Raw genomic sequence first — 18,419 nt, forward strand, 5'->3', positions numbered from 1 at the left:
ACCCGCACTCCCTGACTTGCCCACCCCCCAAGGTCCTATGTGTATGTTTGTCTGATGATGTGAGGGAGCAGGAGGAGAGAAATATGCGGGGATGGGGAGGAATGGCTGGTTGGACTTAGCCCTCCAGGGAGCCAGCTCCCCTACTGGCCCCAATAGGCACCTCTGTTGTCAAACTGCCACCCAGGGCATGGAGACCCCAGCCCATCCTGCCAGGGCCCAAAGCAGCAGCATTACAGAGCCTCACTTGGTTTGAGGGCACCAACCCAGCCCCATCCCAGCAGAATATCTATGCCCACCCCTGCATTTGCACAACTTCCAGAATATATAAGACATGGGACATCCAGGTAAGGTTTGGTCCTCCCCCTCCTGGACCTCCCCCTCCCCTGTGATGGAACGGCAGAGGAGCCAAGGTCTACCTGATGCCCCCGAACCCGGGCCAGGCACTGCTGCGTGTTCCTGCCTTCTTCCCGGCAGCATACATGTCAGGACCCGACCCCCAAGGCCCCACCCAGATGCCCACACGGGGCCGGCCACCCCCAAACCCCGAGCCCCCAGGCCCCCACCCAGACCCACCCAGGGGTATTGCAGCCGCCAGGCAGTGACCCATGGCCGCCGCCAAGATCCCCAAGGGGCCCCACTCACAACCGCCAGCAGTCCACCCCCCGAGGCAACCCAAGCACCTCCAGAGGGGGGCAACGGCCCCCCAGTCCCAGACACCCCCAGTGAACCCACCTCCAGGGAACATCCGGATACTCCAAACTCAGACCCCACACCCCCCCACCCACACCATCCCGTAGGACAACATCAACGGCTCCCCACCCTCGCTATGTGATGGAACCGATCAAAGGAGCCCAGAGAGATTCATCTGAAGTGGAAGCAGAGGCTATATCAAGTGCAATATGATCTAACAAAAGATTTCTATACTGGTTAATGCAGAGAGTTTCTCTATTTTTCCAATTCAAGAGGATAGTTTTCTTAGCGATGCACATGGCAGTCAGAACCACGTGAACCAAAGATGTTGCAATCGGGACATCGTCCAGCTTTCCCAGTAAACAAAGAGAGGGGGAAGTTGGGATATGACATTTCAGACATTTTGACAGATCCTCACATACTCTACCCCAAAATTCCTGGACAGGTGGGCAGGACCACAGTGCATGAATGTAATTGTCAGGAATGTTGTTTGTGCAGTGGTACATGTGTCAGACGACACAAACCCCATCTTGAACATCCGATGACCTGTATAGTGTACTCTGTGTAGAATTTTGTACTGAATTAATTGTAAATTGGGGTGTCCTTCAGTAGAAGGATGGTATCATCTGAGTGTCTCTCACCTTACTGGCTCCTGGCAGCAGGTGAAGTTTGACATAGGGATCAGATAATCCATTGAAGTCCATCGACTTTAAACCCTGAACACAGAAAAACAACAACCAAGTCAGAAACAGGATGAGAGCAGGTGTGATTGCTCACATCTCTCACCTGTACACACAGCCTTTAACTGAATCATCAGATGTTTTAGAGGAAATAACAAAATGAAAAGCAGAAAATAAAAGAGAAAAAGTTCCACGATTTTCTTAACTAAACTTAAAATTTGCTGGACTCAGAAGTCATAAATATGTCTCTGTGGTAACATGATTTAAATTGTTCTGTCTCTGTCTCCATGGTAACAGGTGCTTTAAATCTACCCATCTCTGTCTCCATGGTAACAGGTGCCGTAAATCAGCCTGTCTCTGTCTCCATGGTGACATATGCAGTAAATCAGCCTGTCTCTGTCTCCATGGTGACATATGCTGTAAATCGGCCTGTCTCTGTCTCCATGGTAACAGGTGCTTTAAATCTGTCTCCATGGTGACATATGCTGTAAATCTGCCTGTCTCTGTCTCCATGGTAACATGTGCTTTAAATCTACCCATCTCTGTCTCCATGGTGACATATGCTGTAAATCTGCCTGTCTCTGTCTCCATGGTGACATATGCTGTAAATCTGCCTGTATCTGTCTCCATGGTGACATATGCTGTAAATCTGCCTGTCTCTGTCTCCATGGTGAAAAATTCTGTAAATCTGCCTGTCTCTGTCTCCATGGTAACAGGTGCTTTAAATCTACCCGTCTCTGTTTCCATGGTAACAGGTGCTTTAAATAAACCCATATCTGTCTCCATGTTAACAGGTGCTTTAAATCTACCTATCTCTGTCTCCATGGTGACATATGCTGTAAATCTGCCTGTCTCTGTCTCCATGGTGACATATGCTGTAAATCAGCCTGTCTCTGTTTCCATGGTGACATATGCTGTAAATCTGCCTGTCTCTGTCTCCATGGTGACAGGTGCTTTAAATCAGCCTGTCTCTGTCTCCATGGTAACAGGTGCTTTAAATCTGCCTGTCTCTGTCTCCATGGTGACATATGCTGTAAATCAGCCTGTCTCTGTTTCCAGGGTGACATATGCTGTAAATCTGCCTGTCTCTGTCTCCATGGTGACATATGCTTTAAATCTGCCCGTCTCTGTCTCCATGGTAACAGGTGCTTTAAATCAGCCTGTCTCTGTCTTCATGGTAACAGGTGCTTTAAATCTGCCTGTCTCTGTCTCCATGGTGACATATGCTGTAAATCTGCCTGTCTCTGTCTCCATGGTAACAGGTGCTTTAAATCAGCCTGTCTCTGTCTCCATGGTAACAGGTGCTTTAAATCTGCCTGTCTCTGTCTCCATGGTGACATATGCTGTAAATCTGCCTGTCTCTGTCTCCATGGTAACAGGTGCTTTAAATCAGTTTGTCTCTGTCTCCATGGTAACAGGTGCTTTAAATCAGCCTGTCTCTGTCTCCATGGTGACATACAGACAAACAGAAGAGCACACATCACTCCTATTCTGGCGTCTCTGCACTGGTTACCCATTAACTGTAGAGGTCACTTTAGACTCCTGACTATAACTTTACCTGCTCTACACGGTCAAGCTCCTCCCTATATTACTGACCTGTTAAAGCCTAGAGCCTGGTTTATGCTTCTCCATCAGCTCTGCAAGGGACAGACACGCACGGATTGACGGAAGCGTTTTGCTCTTTTACTTCTTCGTCTCCTGGAGAGTGTTGCAAAGCAATTGCCCGGCAGGACAACAGAGGGCGTAGCACTGTTCTGTGGTATCCTGTCATGTATCGGTCCAAGATCGTGTGTTTATATATAAACCCACGTTTCCTGTCATTTCCGTCCACAAATAAAATGCTTGCTGTGCATCTTTTCACTCCTCCAGTCACGGGAGGATAAAACGTTCATATTTTTAGAGTTTTTTCGCGAGGTATTCTTCAAGCTTCTCCGTGTCTGCCGCTAGTTATCCTCGGCTCTCTTTGCAATGGCGGCGCTGTAAACAACAGCGGCGTCCTGACCAATCACGAGCTTGCGTAATCCGTCTCGTTCGACGGATGTTTAAAAAAGTGGGCTCGACTCCGTACGTACTTGCGTGCCTGCTGGAGCCCTACGCAAGGACGGATAATGGCGTTGCGTGTCTCCGCACTGACGCAGACGGAGAAGCATAAATCAGGCTTTATGCTCCAACCCGAGCCCTCAGGTCCACACACCAGAACCTTCTAGAAGTTCCAAAGACCAGATACAAAAGTCGAGGTGGTCTCCTTCCAGACTGTTGCACCCCGACTCTGGAATGATCTTCCTTTATCCTTATGTAGCGTTGACAGTTAGACACTTTTAAAAAACAGCTGCTTTTACCTAAACGTTTTATTTTCTTATTTTTAACTCAAATTTGTAATCTTTCATCTGTTTATGAAATTGTATAATTTTATGACTTTAGCTTTTTCTAATGTTAATCTGATTCTGTTTTGAGGTCATTATGATTTTATGACTTTTGTCATTCTTGTTATGATCTATGTGAAACACTTTGTGATTCTATGTCTGTGACAAGTGCTATATAAATAAAATCTACTTACTAATTTACTACATATGCTGTAAACTAATTTGTCTTTCTCTTTATGGTACTAGATGCTGTGAACTTGTCAGTGTCTGTCTCCATGGTAACAGGTAATAATAATCTATTTGTTGCTGTCTCTGTGATAACAAATGCTGTAAACTCACCTGATTCCGGATTACAGCTCCTCCCTGTTTCTTTAGAAAATGTCCAACTCTTAGATACCTTTCATCTGGACAGAGAAAGTCTCCATCGTTTTTTCTCTGAATTAAAAACTTCTCTGTGCCCAAAGTGAAACTAAATGATAAATCTTCAACTTTACAACGTTTGAAAGTTTGTTTTCTAGTGAATCCTGAAATCTGAGGAAACTCCCATACAATCCCGTGAAGGACAGAGTTGTTCTGTCTCTCCCAAACAGAGACACAACAAGACATGAGTGAGGAGGATTCTGTGCCAGATGCAAGAGCTAATCATCAGGAGGAAATGCTCTCAAATTTTCATCAACAGCTCTGACATTTGAACTGACAGAAACCAGATACTTCCAATCAAATCAAATCAAATCACTTTTATTGTCACGTCACATGTGCAGGTACACTGGTACAGTACATGCGAGTGAAATTCTTGTGTGCGAGCTTCACAGCAACAGAGTTGTGCAAAAATACAATAATGTAAAAACAAGCAAGTTATAAAAATGGCTAATCTAAGTAATAATGTGTGTAGTATGTAAGGTATATACATTCCTAAATGTGTGTGCTAGTATTTTATTTATTTATTTTTCTACGTGAGTGCGTGTGAGTGTGTGTATAATGCGTATATACATATTTAACAAATGAATAAAGTAAACAATAAAGTAAGAGATATAAAATGTACAGAGGTTGGTATGTGCTAAACAGTGGCATTAATGTACAGTATGGAGCGTGTAATGTTGGAGTTTCAGCAGTGAGGGTGAGGTGTCTGCGAAGTGTTCAGCAGTCTAATGGCCTGATGGAAAAAGCTGTCTCTCAGTCTGCTGGTTCTGGACCGGATGCTGCAGAACCTCCTTCCTGATGGAAGTAGTCTGAACAGTTTATGGCTGGGGTGACTTGAGTCCTTGATGATCCTCCCTGCTTTCCTCAGGCACCGCTTCCTGTAGATGTCCTGGAGGGAGGGAAGCTCACCTCCTATAATCCTTTCAGCACACCGCACTACTCTCTGGAGAGCTTTGCGGTCGTAAGCGATGCTGTTGCCATACCAGGTGGTGATGCATCCAGTGAGGATGCTCTCAATGGCACAGCGATAGAAGGTCCTGAGGATGCGGCAGCTCATGCCAAGTCTTTTCAGTCTCCTGAGAAAGAAGAGGCGCTGCTGTGCCTTCTTCACTGTATTGTTCGTGTGCACTGACCACGTAAGATCCTCTGCCAGATGAACTCCAAGGAAACGGAAGCTGCTCACCCTCTCCACAGCGTCGCCGTTGATGGTGATGGGGTTGTGTATTCCTCTGCACCTCCGGAAGTCCATTATCATCTCCTTTGTCTTTGTGACGTTGAGGGTGAGATGGTTGTCCTGACACCAGTGGGTCAGGGCGCTGATCTCCTCCCTGTAGGCCGTCTCATCGTCGTTGGTGATGAGACCCACCACTGTGGTGTCGTCCGCATACTTCACAATGATGATGGAGTTTCTCGTGGCCGTGCAGTCGTAGGTGTAGAGTGAGTACAGGAGAGGGCTCAGCACACACCCCTGCGGAGCACCAGTGTTCAGTGTGACGGGGGATGAGGAGGTGCTGCCCAGTCTGACCACCTGGCGTCTGTCAGACAGAAAGTTCAGGATCCAGCTGCAGAGGGAGCTGCTCAGTCCTAGATCCTGCAGTTTCCTGTCCAGCTTCGATGGAACGATGATGTTGAATGCTGAGCTGTAATCTACAAACAGCATTCTCACATACGTGTCTCTCTTCTCCAGGTGTGACAGGGCAGCATGGAGTGTCAGGGCTATGGCATCATCAGTGGACCTGTTGTGGCGGTATGCAAACTGTAGAGGGTCCAGTGAATCGGGCAGTGCAGAGCAGATGAAGTCCCTGACCAACTTCTCGAAGCATTTGCTCACGATGGGGGTCAGGGCTACAGGTCGCCAGTCATTCAATGAGGAGATGGCGGAGGATTTGGGTACAGGGACAATGGTGGCCATTTTGAAGCAGGCTGGGACTACAGACAGAGAGAGGGAAAGGTTGAAGATGTGTGTAAACACTCCAGCCAGCTGAGCCGCGCATGACCAGAGGACGCGGCCGGGAATCCCGTCCGGACCAGTTGCTTTGCGTGCGTTCACCCTCCTGAAGCACCTCCGCACATCCTCTTCAGACACAGTGTGCGCACTGACGTCATCCGCGGTGCGCTCACTGTCCGGTCTCATGGTGTTCGCTGTGTCGAATCTGGCATAGAATACGTTTAGATCCTCACACAGAGAGGTCGTGGTCTGCGGTGTGGTGGTTCTCCCTCTAAAGTCTGTGACTGTGTTTAGTCCCTGCCACATACTCCGGGGGTTGTCAAACTGTTGCTCCACCCTGTCTCTGTACTCACGTTTGATCGTCTTCCGGAGTTGGTAATGTGCGTGTTTGTAGTCTGATGTGTTCGCGGAGGCAAAGGCGGTGCTCCGCGCCGTCAGCGCCGTTCGCACACCTCCATTAATCCAGGGTTTTTGATTTGGGAAGGATTTAACTGTTCTGGATGGGACAACATCTTCCACGCATTTCCTGATAAATCCACAGACTGAGTCTGTGTACTCATCAATTCTCTAGCAGCCGCGTGAAACATTTCCCAGTCCGTACGATCAAAACAATCCTGCAGCGCAGACTCCGATTGGTCTGACCAACGATGCACCGCCCTCAGGGTTGGAGCTTCCCGTTTCAGCTTCTGTCTGTAGGCAGATATAAGCAGGATGGAGCGGTGATCTGATTGGCCAAATGGGGCGCGGGGGAGGGCTTTGTACGCATCTCGGAAAGAGGTGTAGCAGTGGTCGAGTAGCCGGTCTCCGCGTGTATTGAAATGGATGTGTTGGTGTAGTTTTGGTGAGACTTTCTTCAGGTTACCCTTATTAAAGTCCCCGATCGTAATAAACGCCGCCTCTGGGTGTGCGGTTTCCTCATTGCTGATCGCACTGTACAGTTCTCTGAGTGCTCGGTCAGTGTCGGCTTGTGGGGGAATGTAAACAGCCGTCATAACCACCGCTGTGAATTCTCTCGGTAGCCAGAATGGCCGGCACTTAATCGTCAGGTACTCCAGGTCCGGAGAGCAGAAGGATTTGACCGGGTGCACGTTCGCATGATCACACCAGCTGTTGTTGATCATGAAACACACACCACCACCTCTGCTTTTCCCAGTAAGCTCCTGTGACCTATCCGCGCGGTGCACGGAGAACCCCGGCAGTTGGACTGCGGTGTTCAGTACTTTGTCCGATAGCCAGGTTTCTATGAGGCAGATCGCGCAGCAGTCCCGCATCTCTCGCTGGAATGAGATCCGAGTCCGAAGCTCGCACAGCTTGTTCTCCAGGGACTGCACATTAGCCAGTAGTAAACTGGGTAATGGTGGTCTGTTAGTGTGCCGTCTCAGTCGAACCAGAACGCCAGATCTTCTCCCTCTGCGTTGGCGCTTGCGGCCTCCACGGGCCCATAACAAAGGTGTCTCAGGTGAGATGAATGGGGGATCTGCAAACGGCGGGTCCGTGATGAAAAACCTGAACTCCGGGAAGCAATGAGAAACTCTGTCTTTTATGTCCAGTAAGGTTTGTCGGTAGTACACAAGGATACATGTGCTACTCGTGAAAAAATAAAGAAAAAGAAAAAGTAGTAAACACAAAAAACAGCTGTTGCTTGGTGGAGCTCGCGACGAAGTAGCCATACTCGGCGCCATCTTGTCTATCATCCGCCCTGCAGCCCACACACACACACACACACACACACACACACACACACACACGCACGCACGCACGCACACGCACGCACACACACACACACACACACACACACACACGCACGCACGCACACACACACAGACACACAAACACACATACACGCACGCACACACGCACACACACAGACACACACACACACAAATACACACACGCATGCACGCACACATACACACACGCATGCACATATGGAGCTAGGATTGGGACATTGTGTGTGTGTGTGTGTGTGTGTGTGTGTGTGTGTGTGTGTGTGTGTGTGCGTATGGAAGTGTGTGTGTGTGTGTGTGTGCGTATGGAACTAGGATTAGGAAAATATTCAGCGTAACTTGTACCAGGTTTTGTAACTTCGAACATGTTTCATCACATGTAACTTTGGATTTGTAACTTGTAAGTAACTTGTAATTCTCAATTCGTACTTGTATTTCTTGTTTTGTAACAGGAACGTTGTATTTTGTACATGTATTTTTTATTTTGTACATTTACTACTCATTTTGTAACATCAAACATTCATTCAGAAACATGAAACTTTCGTTTTGTAACTAGCAGACTTCCAAAATAAAAAAATCAAGGTACAAGTTTGAAATCAAAACTCTCAAAACACACATTTCATTATACAGGTACAACCTCAAATCTACAGTGTTACGAATCTTTTTGTCTCGATTCTAGCGTCAGTGGGAGGAACTTGAGTGGAACCAATGAGAGCACGAGTCTTAGCTACCAATCACATTTCTCGAATTCCTGTCCAGTCATTGGTGTGCATCTCTACCTGCCTCACGATTCGATCCGATTCCGATTATCTGCCTAACGATTCGATTTGAGTCTGAAATGCATCACGATTCTTCACACAAAAATGTTCATTACTTAATAAAAGCAGTAGAATAGTTTTCAATTTCTTTTTGATTTCGAAATCCCTGAAAAACAGAACATTCATTTATTCACTATAGTGAGCAATAATGTTTAAAGTGTGCTGCCTATAATTACTTAAATAATATAAGAAATAATGTTTTCGGTAGAGCAGCTTTAAGATAGAATATTACTGAACTTAAAAATAGTAAACAAATACTGTGTTAAGTGATTCTTTCACATCCAGGATCCCAAAACTTTAGGTTACTGTCGTAACCCCGGTTCTCTGTAACATGAGTGAGATGTCTTACTATGGGATACGCTCCTCCGCGGATTCCTCAGAAGCACTTATCTCAATACGCCAATCCTGATTGGCCAGTGACCGTGACGTACGCGTCACCTGCTACTATAAGTAGCAAGCGTCCCAACGCACGCACCATTCAAGATAAACACCTCTTCTCGCTTCGCCCAGCAAGAAGGGTTGTCTGGTGAGCCATCTCACTCATGTTACTCAGAGAACCGGGGTTACGATAGTAACCTAAAGTTCTCTTTCTTAACATTCGTTTCGATGTCTCACTATGGGATATGGAGACTCCCGTATTGCCAGACAGCTTATCCAGCGATCACCAACCTACAAGGGTACGTCTTGGCCCGCCAAAGACCCCACACTCAGAATCGTGTGAGTCATTGCAGGGACCGAAACATCAAGCTTATAGAAGCGTGCAAATGCAAGTGGAGAAGCCCAACTTGCTGCAACACAAATCTCCTGGATTGACAGCCCCCGAAAAAGGTCCCAAGAAGCAGACAGGCCCCTAGTAGAATGGGCCCTGAGCCCTACAGGTGCCTGAATGCCCTGACAGGAGTAAGCCATAGAAATAGCCTCCACAATCCAGTGGGAAAGCCTCTGCTTTGTGACGGGTTTCCCCTTACGATGCCCACTCCATGACACAAAAAGCTGGTCCCCCCTGCAAAGGTTCTCTGTCCGATTCACATACTCCTTGAGCGCGCGAATCGGACACAGCTTGTGCAACCGCTCCTCCTCAGGAGAGGAGAAGGGCGGTGGGTAGAAAGCTGTGAGGATAATAGGAGAAAAGGAGCCCACCACCTTAGGCACAAAGGCAGGGTTGGGCTTCAGGGACACCTTCATGTCACCTGGTGCAAACTGGGTGCAGGATGAGTGCACAGAGAGAGCCTGTAAGTCACTAACTCACTTTGCAGATACCAAAGCCAGGAGTAGCACCACCTTAAGAGACAGGATCTTAAGGTCCAGGCCGTCCATAGGTTCAAATGGAGGCCCGGAGAGGGCCGACAGCACCAAGGACAGATCCCATGAGGGCACCAGGGGTCGAGACACAGGGAGAAGCCTGCGCGCGCCCCTCATGAAGCTACACACCAGGGGGTGTTGACCTGCCAATTTCTTCCCAAAACCCAAGTGTCGGGCGGAAATGGCTGCTAGGTACACTTTAATGGTGGAGAAAGCCTTCTTCCCATTCAACAAGTCTTGCAGGAAAGACAGAATGACGTTCACCGGGCATTGGAAGGGTGAGACCTCCCTGCCCTGACACCAGGCTTCAAACACCCTCCATTTACAGTCATATAGGGCCCTAGTGGAGGGGGCCCTAGCATTCTGAATGGTTCGAATGACTGCCTGGGGCAGCTCTGCTGACACTAGCCCGCACCCCTCAGGGGCCAGGCCCACAGGGCCAGCCGTTCTGGATGAGGGTGGAAGATTGAGCCTCCCGCTTGGGACACCAGGTCCCTGCGAAGCGGCAGTTTCCAAGGTTGGCCCTCCAGGAGCTGGAAAATGTCCGCCACCCAATGCATGGCTGGCCAGTATGGGGGCACCAGAATGAGAGTGTGGAGCTGGGTTCGTACCCTCAGCAAGGTGGGTGGTATCAGGGCCACCGGGGGAAAAGCGTAAAGCAGTCCCCGTGGCCAGTCGTGCGCCCGCGCATCCACGCCGAGTGGAGCGTCTCGGTCGCGCAGGGAGAAGAACAGAGGACACTGAGCATTCTCCTTGGAGGCAAAAAGATCCACTACGGCTGTGCCGAACCGGATCCAAATCTGTTCCAACACTGCTGGATGCAGGCTCCAATCCCCGTACAGGGGTGTCCCTCTGGACAACAGATCTGCCCCCCGATTCAGAACACCCGGGACATGGGTGGCTCTGATTGAGAGGAGATGCCTGCTGCACCATAGGATCAGTCTGCGTGCCAGCGTGTGTAACCGCATGGAGCGCAGCCCCCCCTGGTGGTTTATATAAGCCACAGTCATGGTGTTGTCTGTTCTCACTAGGACATGATGGCCGGAGAGAAAAGGCAGGAAGCGCCTCAGGGCTAGAAAGACCGCGAGGAGTTCCAGATAATTTATGTGTGTCCCCCAGAGCTCTCTGCTCCACACACCCCTGACAGAGCGACCCTCCAGGAGCCCCCCCCCCCCCCCAACCTGACAGGCTCGCATCTGTCGTGACCACTTTCCTCACGAGAACCAACCCCAAAGGCACCCCCTGTGCCAAGAGGGAGGGGTGACGCCAACAGCGGAGCGCCGCGACGCACGCTGCAGAGACCGTCACCCTGCGCGCTCTGTGGCGCACTGGAGAGAGACCCAGAGAAGCCACCCAGCGTTGAAAATCTCTCATGTGTAGACGGCCGAGTGGTACCACTGAAATAGCCGACGCCATGAGACCCAAAAGCCTGAGGCATAACGCAAACCGCACCGAACTGTGTAGGCGGAAGCGCGCCAGGCAGAACGAGAGCGCGTTCACGCGCGTTGCCGAGAGACGGGCCGTGAACGCCCCTGAGTCCAGATTCAGACCCAGAAAGGTTATTTTCTGGGAGGGGAGTAAAGCGCTTTTCTGCCAGTTTATTCTGAAACCCAGACCACACAAGTGATGGATCACAACCAGCGTGTTTGACACTGTCTCCTCTCTGGACCGTGCCAGCAGGAGCCAGTCATCTAAATACGTGGCCAGCCGAATGCCCCTCCCTCTCAGAGGGGCGATCGCTGCCTCCGTACACCTGACAAACACCCTCGGGCTCAGCGAGAGGCCGAATGGGAGCACGGTGTATTCGTAACACACTCCCTGAAAGGCAAACCTCAGAAATTTCCTGTGTGGAGGGTACACGGGAACATGAAAGTATGCGTCCCTCAGGTCGATTGAGGTGAACCAGTTGCTCTGGTGAATCAGACGCAAAAGGGATGAGAGCGTGAGCATTTTGAATCAGTACTTTCTGAGGCATCGGTTCAGGGCCCTCAGATCCAGGATCAGGCGAATCCCGGTCCCTCCCCACTTCGGGACCAGGAAGTACCTGGAGTAGAAACCGCTCTGAGACCGATCGGGAGGCACAATGCATATCGCTCCCTTCTCCAGCAGGGAGGAAATTTCTCCCTGAAGGATGTGAGCTGACGACCCCTGGGCGTGGGAGAACACTACGCCGGAGAATCGAGGAGGAACAGAAGCGAATTGGAGCCTGTAACCCCTCGAAATAGTTCTCAGCACCCAACGTGAAGCAGAAACCGCTGTCCATTCCTCCATGTGAGTGGAGAGCGGTGACACAGCCGTGACACACGGAGCACCAGCTCCCTCCAGAGGTTGTGGGGCAGCGGTGCTCGTGGCAGCCACTGCGCATGTGCGGGGGCTTTGTGCTTTGACGGCCCAGGCTTACGGGGACGACCCGTGGCGCCGCCCACGCCTGGAACCGCTCATGGGTGACATTTTTATTGATTTTTGCTGCGCCCTTGACATCTTGTCTGGATGCGACAGCGAACCTTTTAATGCTCCTTGAGCGTGACATGTTTGTGAAAAACAATGTGAATGCTTGTGACGTGTGTTTTGAGCCGGCACCACCGGCTGCACGTCCTGGCCCCACCCTGGACCGCTCGGGAACTCTGCCGGAGGGGTTCCGTGAGGGGGGGGAGAAAGCACCATGGCAACATCGAACAGGAGGAGCTGGCAAACGGGGAACCGCCAGCTGCAGCGTCGGGAGGGAAGAACTCCAACAGGCTGCCCACTTCTTCCTCCTCACCTGCTGACCGCCGTGTCTGGTGGATTGTCCCGGCGGCGGAGCAGCTTGGTTGCCGGATCCCTGAGGCCAAACTGGTCGAGGCTCTGAGCCCGAAGGAGCTGGTTGGACAGCTTGAGGCTTCGGGCGCTTTGGGATCCGGAACTGAGGCTGGGCTCGGGCAGCTGCCTGAGGCAGGTTCGGCCGAGCCGGCAGCGCCGGTGAGGGTTTACGGGGAAGGCAGAGATGAAGGGCTTCATCCTTTTTCTTTTAGGCCGCACACCGTTGCTGCATTGATGCCAGGGCAGAGCCAAAAATGCCTTCAGGCAAGATTGGCATGTCCAAAATGTCCTCCTTCTCTCTCTCAGAGAGGTTGGTGAGGTTCAGCCATCGTGCACGTTCCTGAAGCACCATCATGCCCATAGCTTTAGCCGTAGCATGGACCGCGCAGCGCTGCACACGCAGGCAGATGTCGTTCAGTACGGTGATTTCCTCCCACACCTCCGGGTCCGGCTTCGTATTCATGTCCTCACAGAGCTCGGCTTGGTACGCCGAGAGCATGGAGGAGACATTCAAAGCTCGGACCGAGATGGCGGCAGCCTTGTACGCCCTCTCGTTCAGCGCCGACTGGAAGCGGTCCGCCTTCGCAGGGAGAGCGGGAGGCCTGGAGGAAGTCGCCGAGAGCCGTGGGTGCAGGTGGGCTGCAACCAGCGGTTCCATCGGCGGCATGCGAAGCATGCCAGCCTTCTCCATCCCTTCGAAGTCCAGCGAGGAGGCTCCTTGGACAGGAGACCTGGAGCTGAACGGGTGTTTGTCCCAGGAGGACCTCACTTCTTGGAGTAGCTCCGGGAAGGCGGGAAGGAGGGGCTTTGCCGCCCTCGTGGCCTGAGGCAGCTTCTTTCCCTCGTAGCGGGATCTGACAGCCTCAGTGACCACGGTGGGCCAAGGGATGCTGAGCCTGGTCGCAGCGCGTCGGCAGACTGACTGCATGTCCAGGTGGGCGGCCGGAGAAGCCGCTCCATCCCTGGGAGAGGACGGAAAGCTAGGCATGGAGGCCTGAGCGATGGGGAGAAAGACGTCGTCCTCTTCATCCTCCTCTGAAATTAGGAGTTCCGAAGTGTCCTCGTCGTCTCCGTAGTCCAACTCCAACACGTCCTCGGCGGGGTGGCTCGGACCGGCCAGTTCGAGCTGTGAGCCCCAGCTGAGTTCGGCACACGGTTCCGGCTTCGGGAGGACATGTTCGCTGGCGTCCCCAGGCGGTGGCCCAGGGGCCGACCGGCAAGGGTCCGTCCCCGACAGGCTAGCTTGGCGCGCTAGCTGCCGGCGAAGGCTCTTCAGGGTGAAGCAAGCGCAGCTCTCACATGACCCGGGGACTTCCAATGCCAGCTGGGCGTGTTCCAGCCCGAGGCAGCTCGAGCAGACCCTGTGCGGGTCTTTGCTTGAGATTTTGTTCCCACAGGTACAGAGGCGAGCTCCTGCGCCGTCGACTCCTCTGGTGGGAGGAGTGGCTTCCATGTTGGCTAACTGGTGTGTTAGCATAGAACGAACAGATGCACTGGAGTGTGAAGCTGCTCGTTATGCCCCGAGCCTATGGTGAAGGTCAGGACAGAAGGACGGTAAGTTAACGTTCGGCGACGGAGAGAAGAAGGCTCCGTCTGTGAACAGTTGAGCTAACTTACCTCAGAGATAAGCGACCACCGAAGCGAGAAGAGGTGATTGAATAGTGCGTGCGTTGGGACGCTTGCTACTTATAGTAGCAGGGGGACGCGTACGTCACGGTCACTGGCCAATCAGGATTGGCCTATTGAGATAAGTGCTTCTGAGGAATCCGCGGAGGGGCGTATCCCATAGTGAGACATCGAAACGAATGTTAAGAAAGAGAACCGAAATTAGCCCAGACATCCGATTTAAATGTAACGGGTACATCTTTGATTACTGGTAATGTTGGCCCTGTATCCCTGTCCGCCTTTTCTGTTTTACATTGGCGCTAGGGCAATGCAGCGCGCATGTCACTGCAACTCTGCCCCCAGAAGTAATTATAAAACCTCAAAACTTTATTGTCCTCACATAGACATAGACCAGGGGTCGGCAACCTGTTCCCATCAAAGAGCCATTATTACCCGTTTCCCACAGTAAAGAAAACACTGGGACCCACAGCAGCTGCGGCGTTGTGGGCGGGGCCTACCCTCAGACAGCAGAGCGCTGCTTTAACCAATCACAACAGGTGACAGCAGCCGGTACCGGTCGCTCGTGTACGTCAAAGCTATCTTTCATAAGATAATCAATAAAATGATTTATATGAAGTGGATCCAGAAGTTGTAGCCCGTCTCTGCCGACAATATTTAGATATTTTTCACCCTGTTGGTGGTTTTACTGAGCAGGTGCCACTTTTGTCATACTTTTCTTTTTAAAACATGTTTAGACTGTTCAGAATACAAATCCAGGCTCTGTCACGTTTCATTGTTGTAATTAAACTTTGTAGGTGGGGAAGGTCAGAAAAGGATCCGATCATTTTGTTTTTCCCTCATTTACAGTGGCAGAGATAACGGCGCAGTGCGCCTGGCTCTGGTGGTAATCAAGTTAAATTATATCTCTTTGCAACAATTTTCACAAGAAAACAGAACAGTTAAAAGCAGGACTTGTGTTGACCGGATAGTTCCCGTATTTGACCGTTTATTTTGATGGAGAAAGAATAGAAAGAATTACCCCGACGCATGCAGATGAACTGACATTTTATTCTACGCACATCGCAGATGTAGCTAAATCACTCAAGAAACGATTCCCATCTGAACATCTGAGCTGGACACCGCTCAGCGCAGCTCACTGTCAGCGCGTACGTATGGTGCACAGTGAGCTGAAGATGTGGAGAGGGGCTTGGAGCGGGTCGCAGAACCAGAGCGCATGCGGGAAGATTCCTCCGACTGAAGCGAGACTTGTCACTTAGAAAATGTTCCCTGATTATGAAACTTTGGCTGAATAGCGCTTGTTCCTGTGTCCAATGTGGCGACACATCCAGGAGCCGTCTGAGGAGAATCCCAGAATCTCACATCCTCGTCAGCTCAGAAAGCGCCGATATGATTACGCACAAGCGTGACGCGTCAACCCGGTCTCACAGTAAGACCGGGTTGGACCTGTTCAGGTTTACGCAGACAATCTTTATATTTAGAATTAGCTTACAGATGTAAAATTAATGCAGTAAAATATAAAGCATTTTATTTAAATATCCATTCATTATTTTACAAGCACAGAGAGCCGCATCAGATGGATGGAAGAGCCGCATGCGGCTCCAGAGCCGCGGTTGCCGACCCCCGACATAGACATAGGGAGAAAATCTCATTATGTCACGTTGCTGCATCGATGCGGAATCATGCATGGCTGAATCGCGATGCATCTTAGAATCGATCATTTTTCCCACCTCTACTGTCCAATCATTGGGAGAGGAGGGCAGGGTTTTGTCAGAGCTGTAGAAAGAGAGAGTTATCACACTCTTTGACCTCGCCGACTTGCGGTCACGTGGTTCACGGAGCTCCTAAACATCACAGCACCGTAAGTCAGTTTGAACGGCGTATGGTGGGACTAATCACAAAAATTTAATATAATCATATTTCCCTTGGCGATTCGTGGTAATTATTGAATAATATTATATATTATATTATGTATTATGTCCTAACTCCTCCACAAAGTAGCCTATTTATATTTTTCCGAGCATTTGTAGGAAGACAGACACCCGTGACTGTTCTACATTACAGGAACACGACAGTCCTAACACACTGTAAAACACATTTAGACCACATACATTACTATAATATACTATAGCAATAACTTTGATGTAGTAATGCAACACACTGCTCTAATATAAGCATATTTAATAACTTTAAGTCCTACAAGAAGCCCTAAACTCGAGTTGTAATATCCATTTTAAAGTGTTTATTGAAAGCTAGAATTCTGCTCCAGCTTACCTTGAAGAAAACATGCAGCTGTTTATGCTTTGAATGATGATCTATTATGTTCAGTAGAATACATTTTACAATCATTACTTTATATTTTCATGTGAAGACAGTACATGCATCTATAACCCAGTTTATCTGGCTTCTATAGCAACTAATTACAAAGAAAACTTCAGTAAAACTGTATGGTTCATCACAGTAGATAAAAAAAGTGTTAACTGTGAAAAAATGAACACAAACTTGTATAACATGTATAATAGCATGTTTAATAAAGCATTTTACCAACATTATGTTTAGTCATTACATATGCACAAATAAGCTGAATCATTAATTATGAGCAATGTACTCAAGACCTAATGAAACTCTTCTGAATAACTTTTTGATTATTATCAAAATAAAATGTGTCCGTGGGTTAAAATTTGAAATGACTAATTTTAGGGTTGGATAAAATTTTGAAATGTAATTTTACATCTCTATATTTTTGGTTCTGTTCAATATTTCTATATATACAAAAATAGGATTTTAATAATCCCTTTCTAGGTTGATTATCTTACATGGTTGGCTGCGCTGCATACAGCAATCGGTCTGAGGGAGGAATCAGAATTACGGCTTACCCAAAGATGCAGAGAGAAGAAGAAAATGGTTGACTCAAGTCAGCAGGAGCAACCTCACCATGACCAGAGATCACAATAACAAAAAGCTGTGTGCAGTGAGTTTAACGTGCACTCTCAAATGTTTTCTATCAAGGCTCTACATGTTCTGCTCTCAGCTGCACAAGGCTGCAATTAAACTGTTAAATGTGGCAGGAAATAAACTAATACACCACTCTACAGGCACATGTAGAGGAGGGACAGTTTACTAAGACTAGGCAAGGCAAGGTGAGACTCAGGGCTGATGCTGTTTGTTCATCGCCCTGAACCAAGGAGGAGGAAGGACTCCGCAGTGAGAAGTACAGCAGAACCGCTGCATGTTGGTCCACTGACCAGTGACCACACACGCTGTACTCAAGTAAACTGTGGTACCAATCCTTTGAATTATTAGACATTTGTATTTACTTTATTTTAAAATTATTCTTTATTCTAACAGTGCCATTATAAATTCAGAGAATGAGGAAAGCAGCAGCAGGGAGGCAAAGTGTGTGTGTGTGTGTGTGTGTGTGGGGGGGGGGGGGGGGGGGGACATGAGATGGTATCAGGAGAGAGGGACATCCCAGGAAGCCATGAGGAGCCGGCGTCAGGGCCAGGAGGAGAAAGGAACAGGCGATGCAGCCAGGAAACCCAGCTGGAAAACCTAAGGGAGTAAACAGACAACCAAAAAGGTACAACTCAGTTTTTCAGTGGGTTCAACAGGCTGCAGGTTTCTTCAGGACATGAGTATCCCTCTGCCTGATGTTAGAACCCTGCACAGACAAATGCAGCCCGTTAACTGGAACCAGGTGTGTTAGGAGAGGTGTGTGACATGCTCAGTTTGAAGGTTAAAAGTCTGACAGGCATGGAAAGAGAGTGTGCGCTTACTGTGGATGAGATGGCAATCACTCCAGGCGTGCATCAACTGGGTTTTGCCACCACCGTTGTTCCTGGTCAGCTCTCCGCTCAGCCACTATGAAAACATGAAGATGGACACATGACACAGTTTAACCTTTAATGGTTACATAAGATCTTTGTTTTAGTTACTCTTTGATATTTATTTATTGATAGTTATGTTATAAATTCTTATTTCTTGTCATTCCTTAATAACACAATTGCAAATGCTAATATTATAAAGCAAGTGGAAATGAGCAGTTTTAT

The 18,419-nt window shown here is 49.2% G+C and overlaps 1 protein-coding gene across 1 annotated transcript in view; it reads right to left on the minus strand.

Annotated features, from left to right (window-relative positions):
- doc2a (double C2-like domains, alpha) overlaps window positions 1-18,419 on the minus strand; it is a 111,949-nt gene that overhangs the window by 35,851 nt on the left and 57,679 nt on the right. Inside the window, exon 4 of the mRNA XM_054734186.2 lies at window positions 1,332-1,406. Coding sequence (XP_054590161.1) covers window positions 1,332-1,406 — 75 coding nt within the window. The remainder of the gene's footprint in view (window positions 1-1,331; window positions 1,407-18,419) is intronic.

This window comes from Nothobranchius furzeri, chromosome 5 (assembly GCF_043380555.1).
Source record: "Nothobranchius furzeri strain GRZ-AD chromosome 5, NfurGRZ-RIMD1, whole genome shotgun sequence".
Lineage (NCBI taxonomy): Eukaryota > Metazoa > Chordata > Actinopteri > Cyprinodontiformes > Nothobranchiidae > Nothobranchius > Nothobranchius furzeri.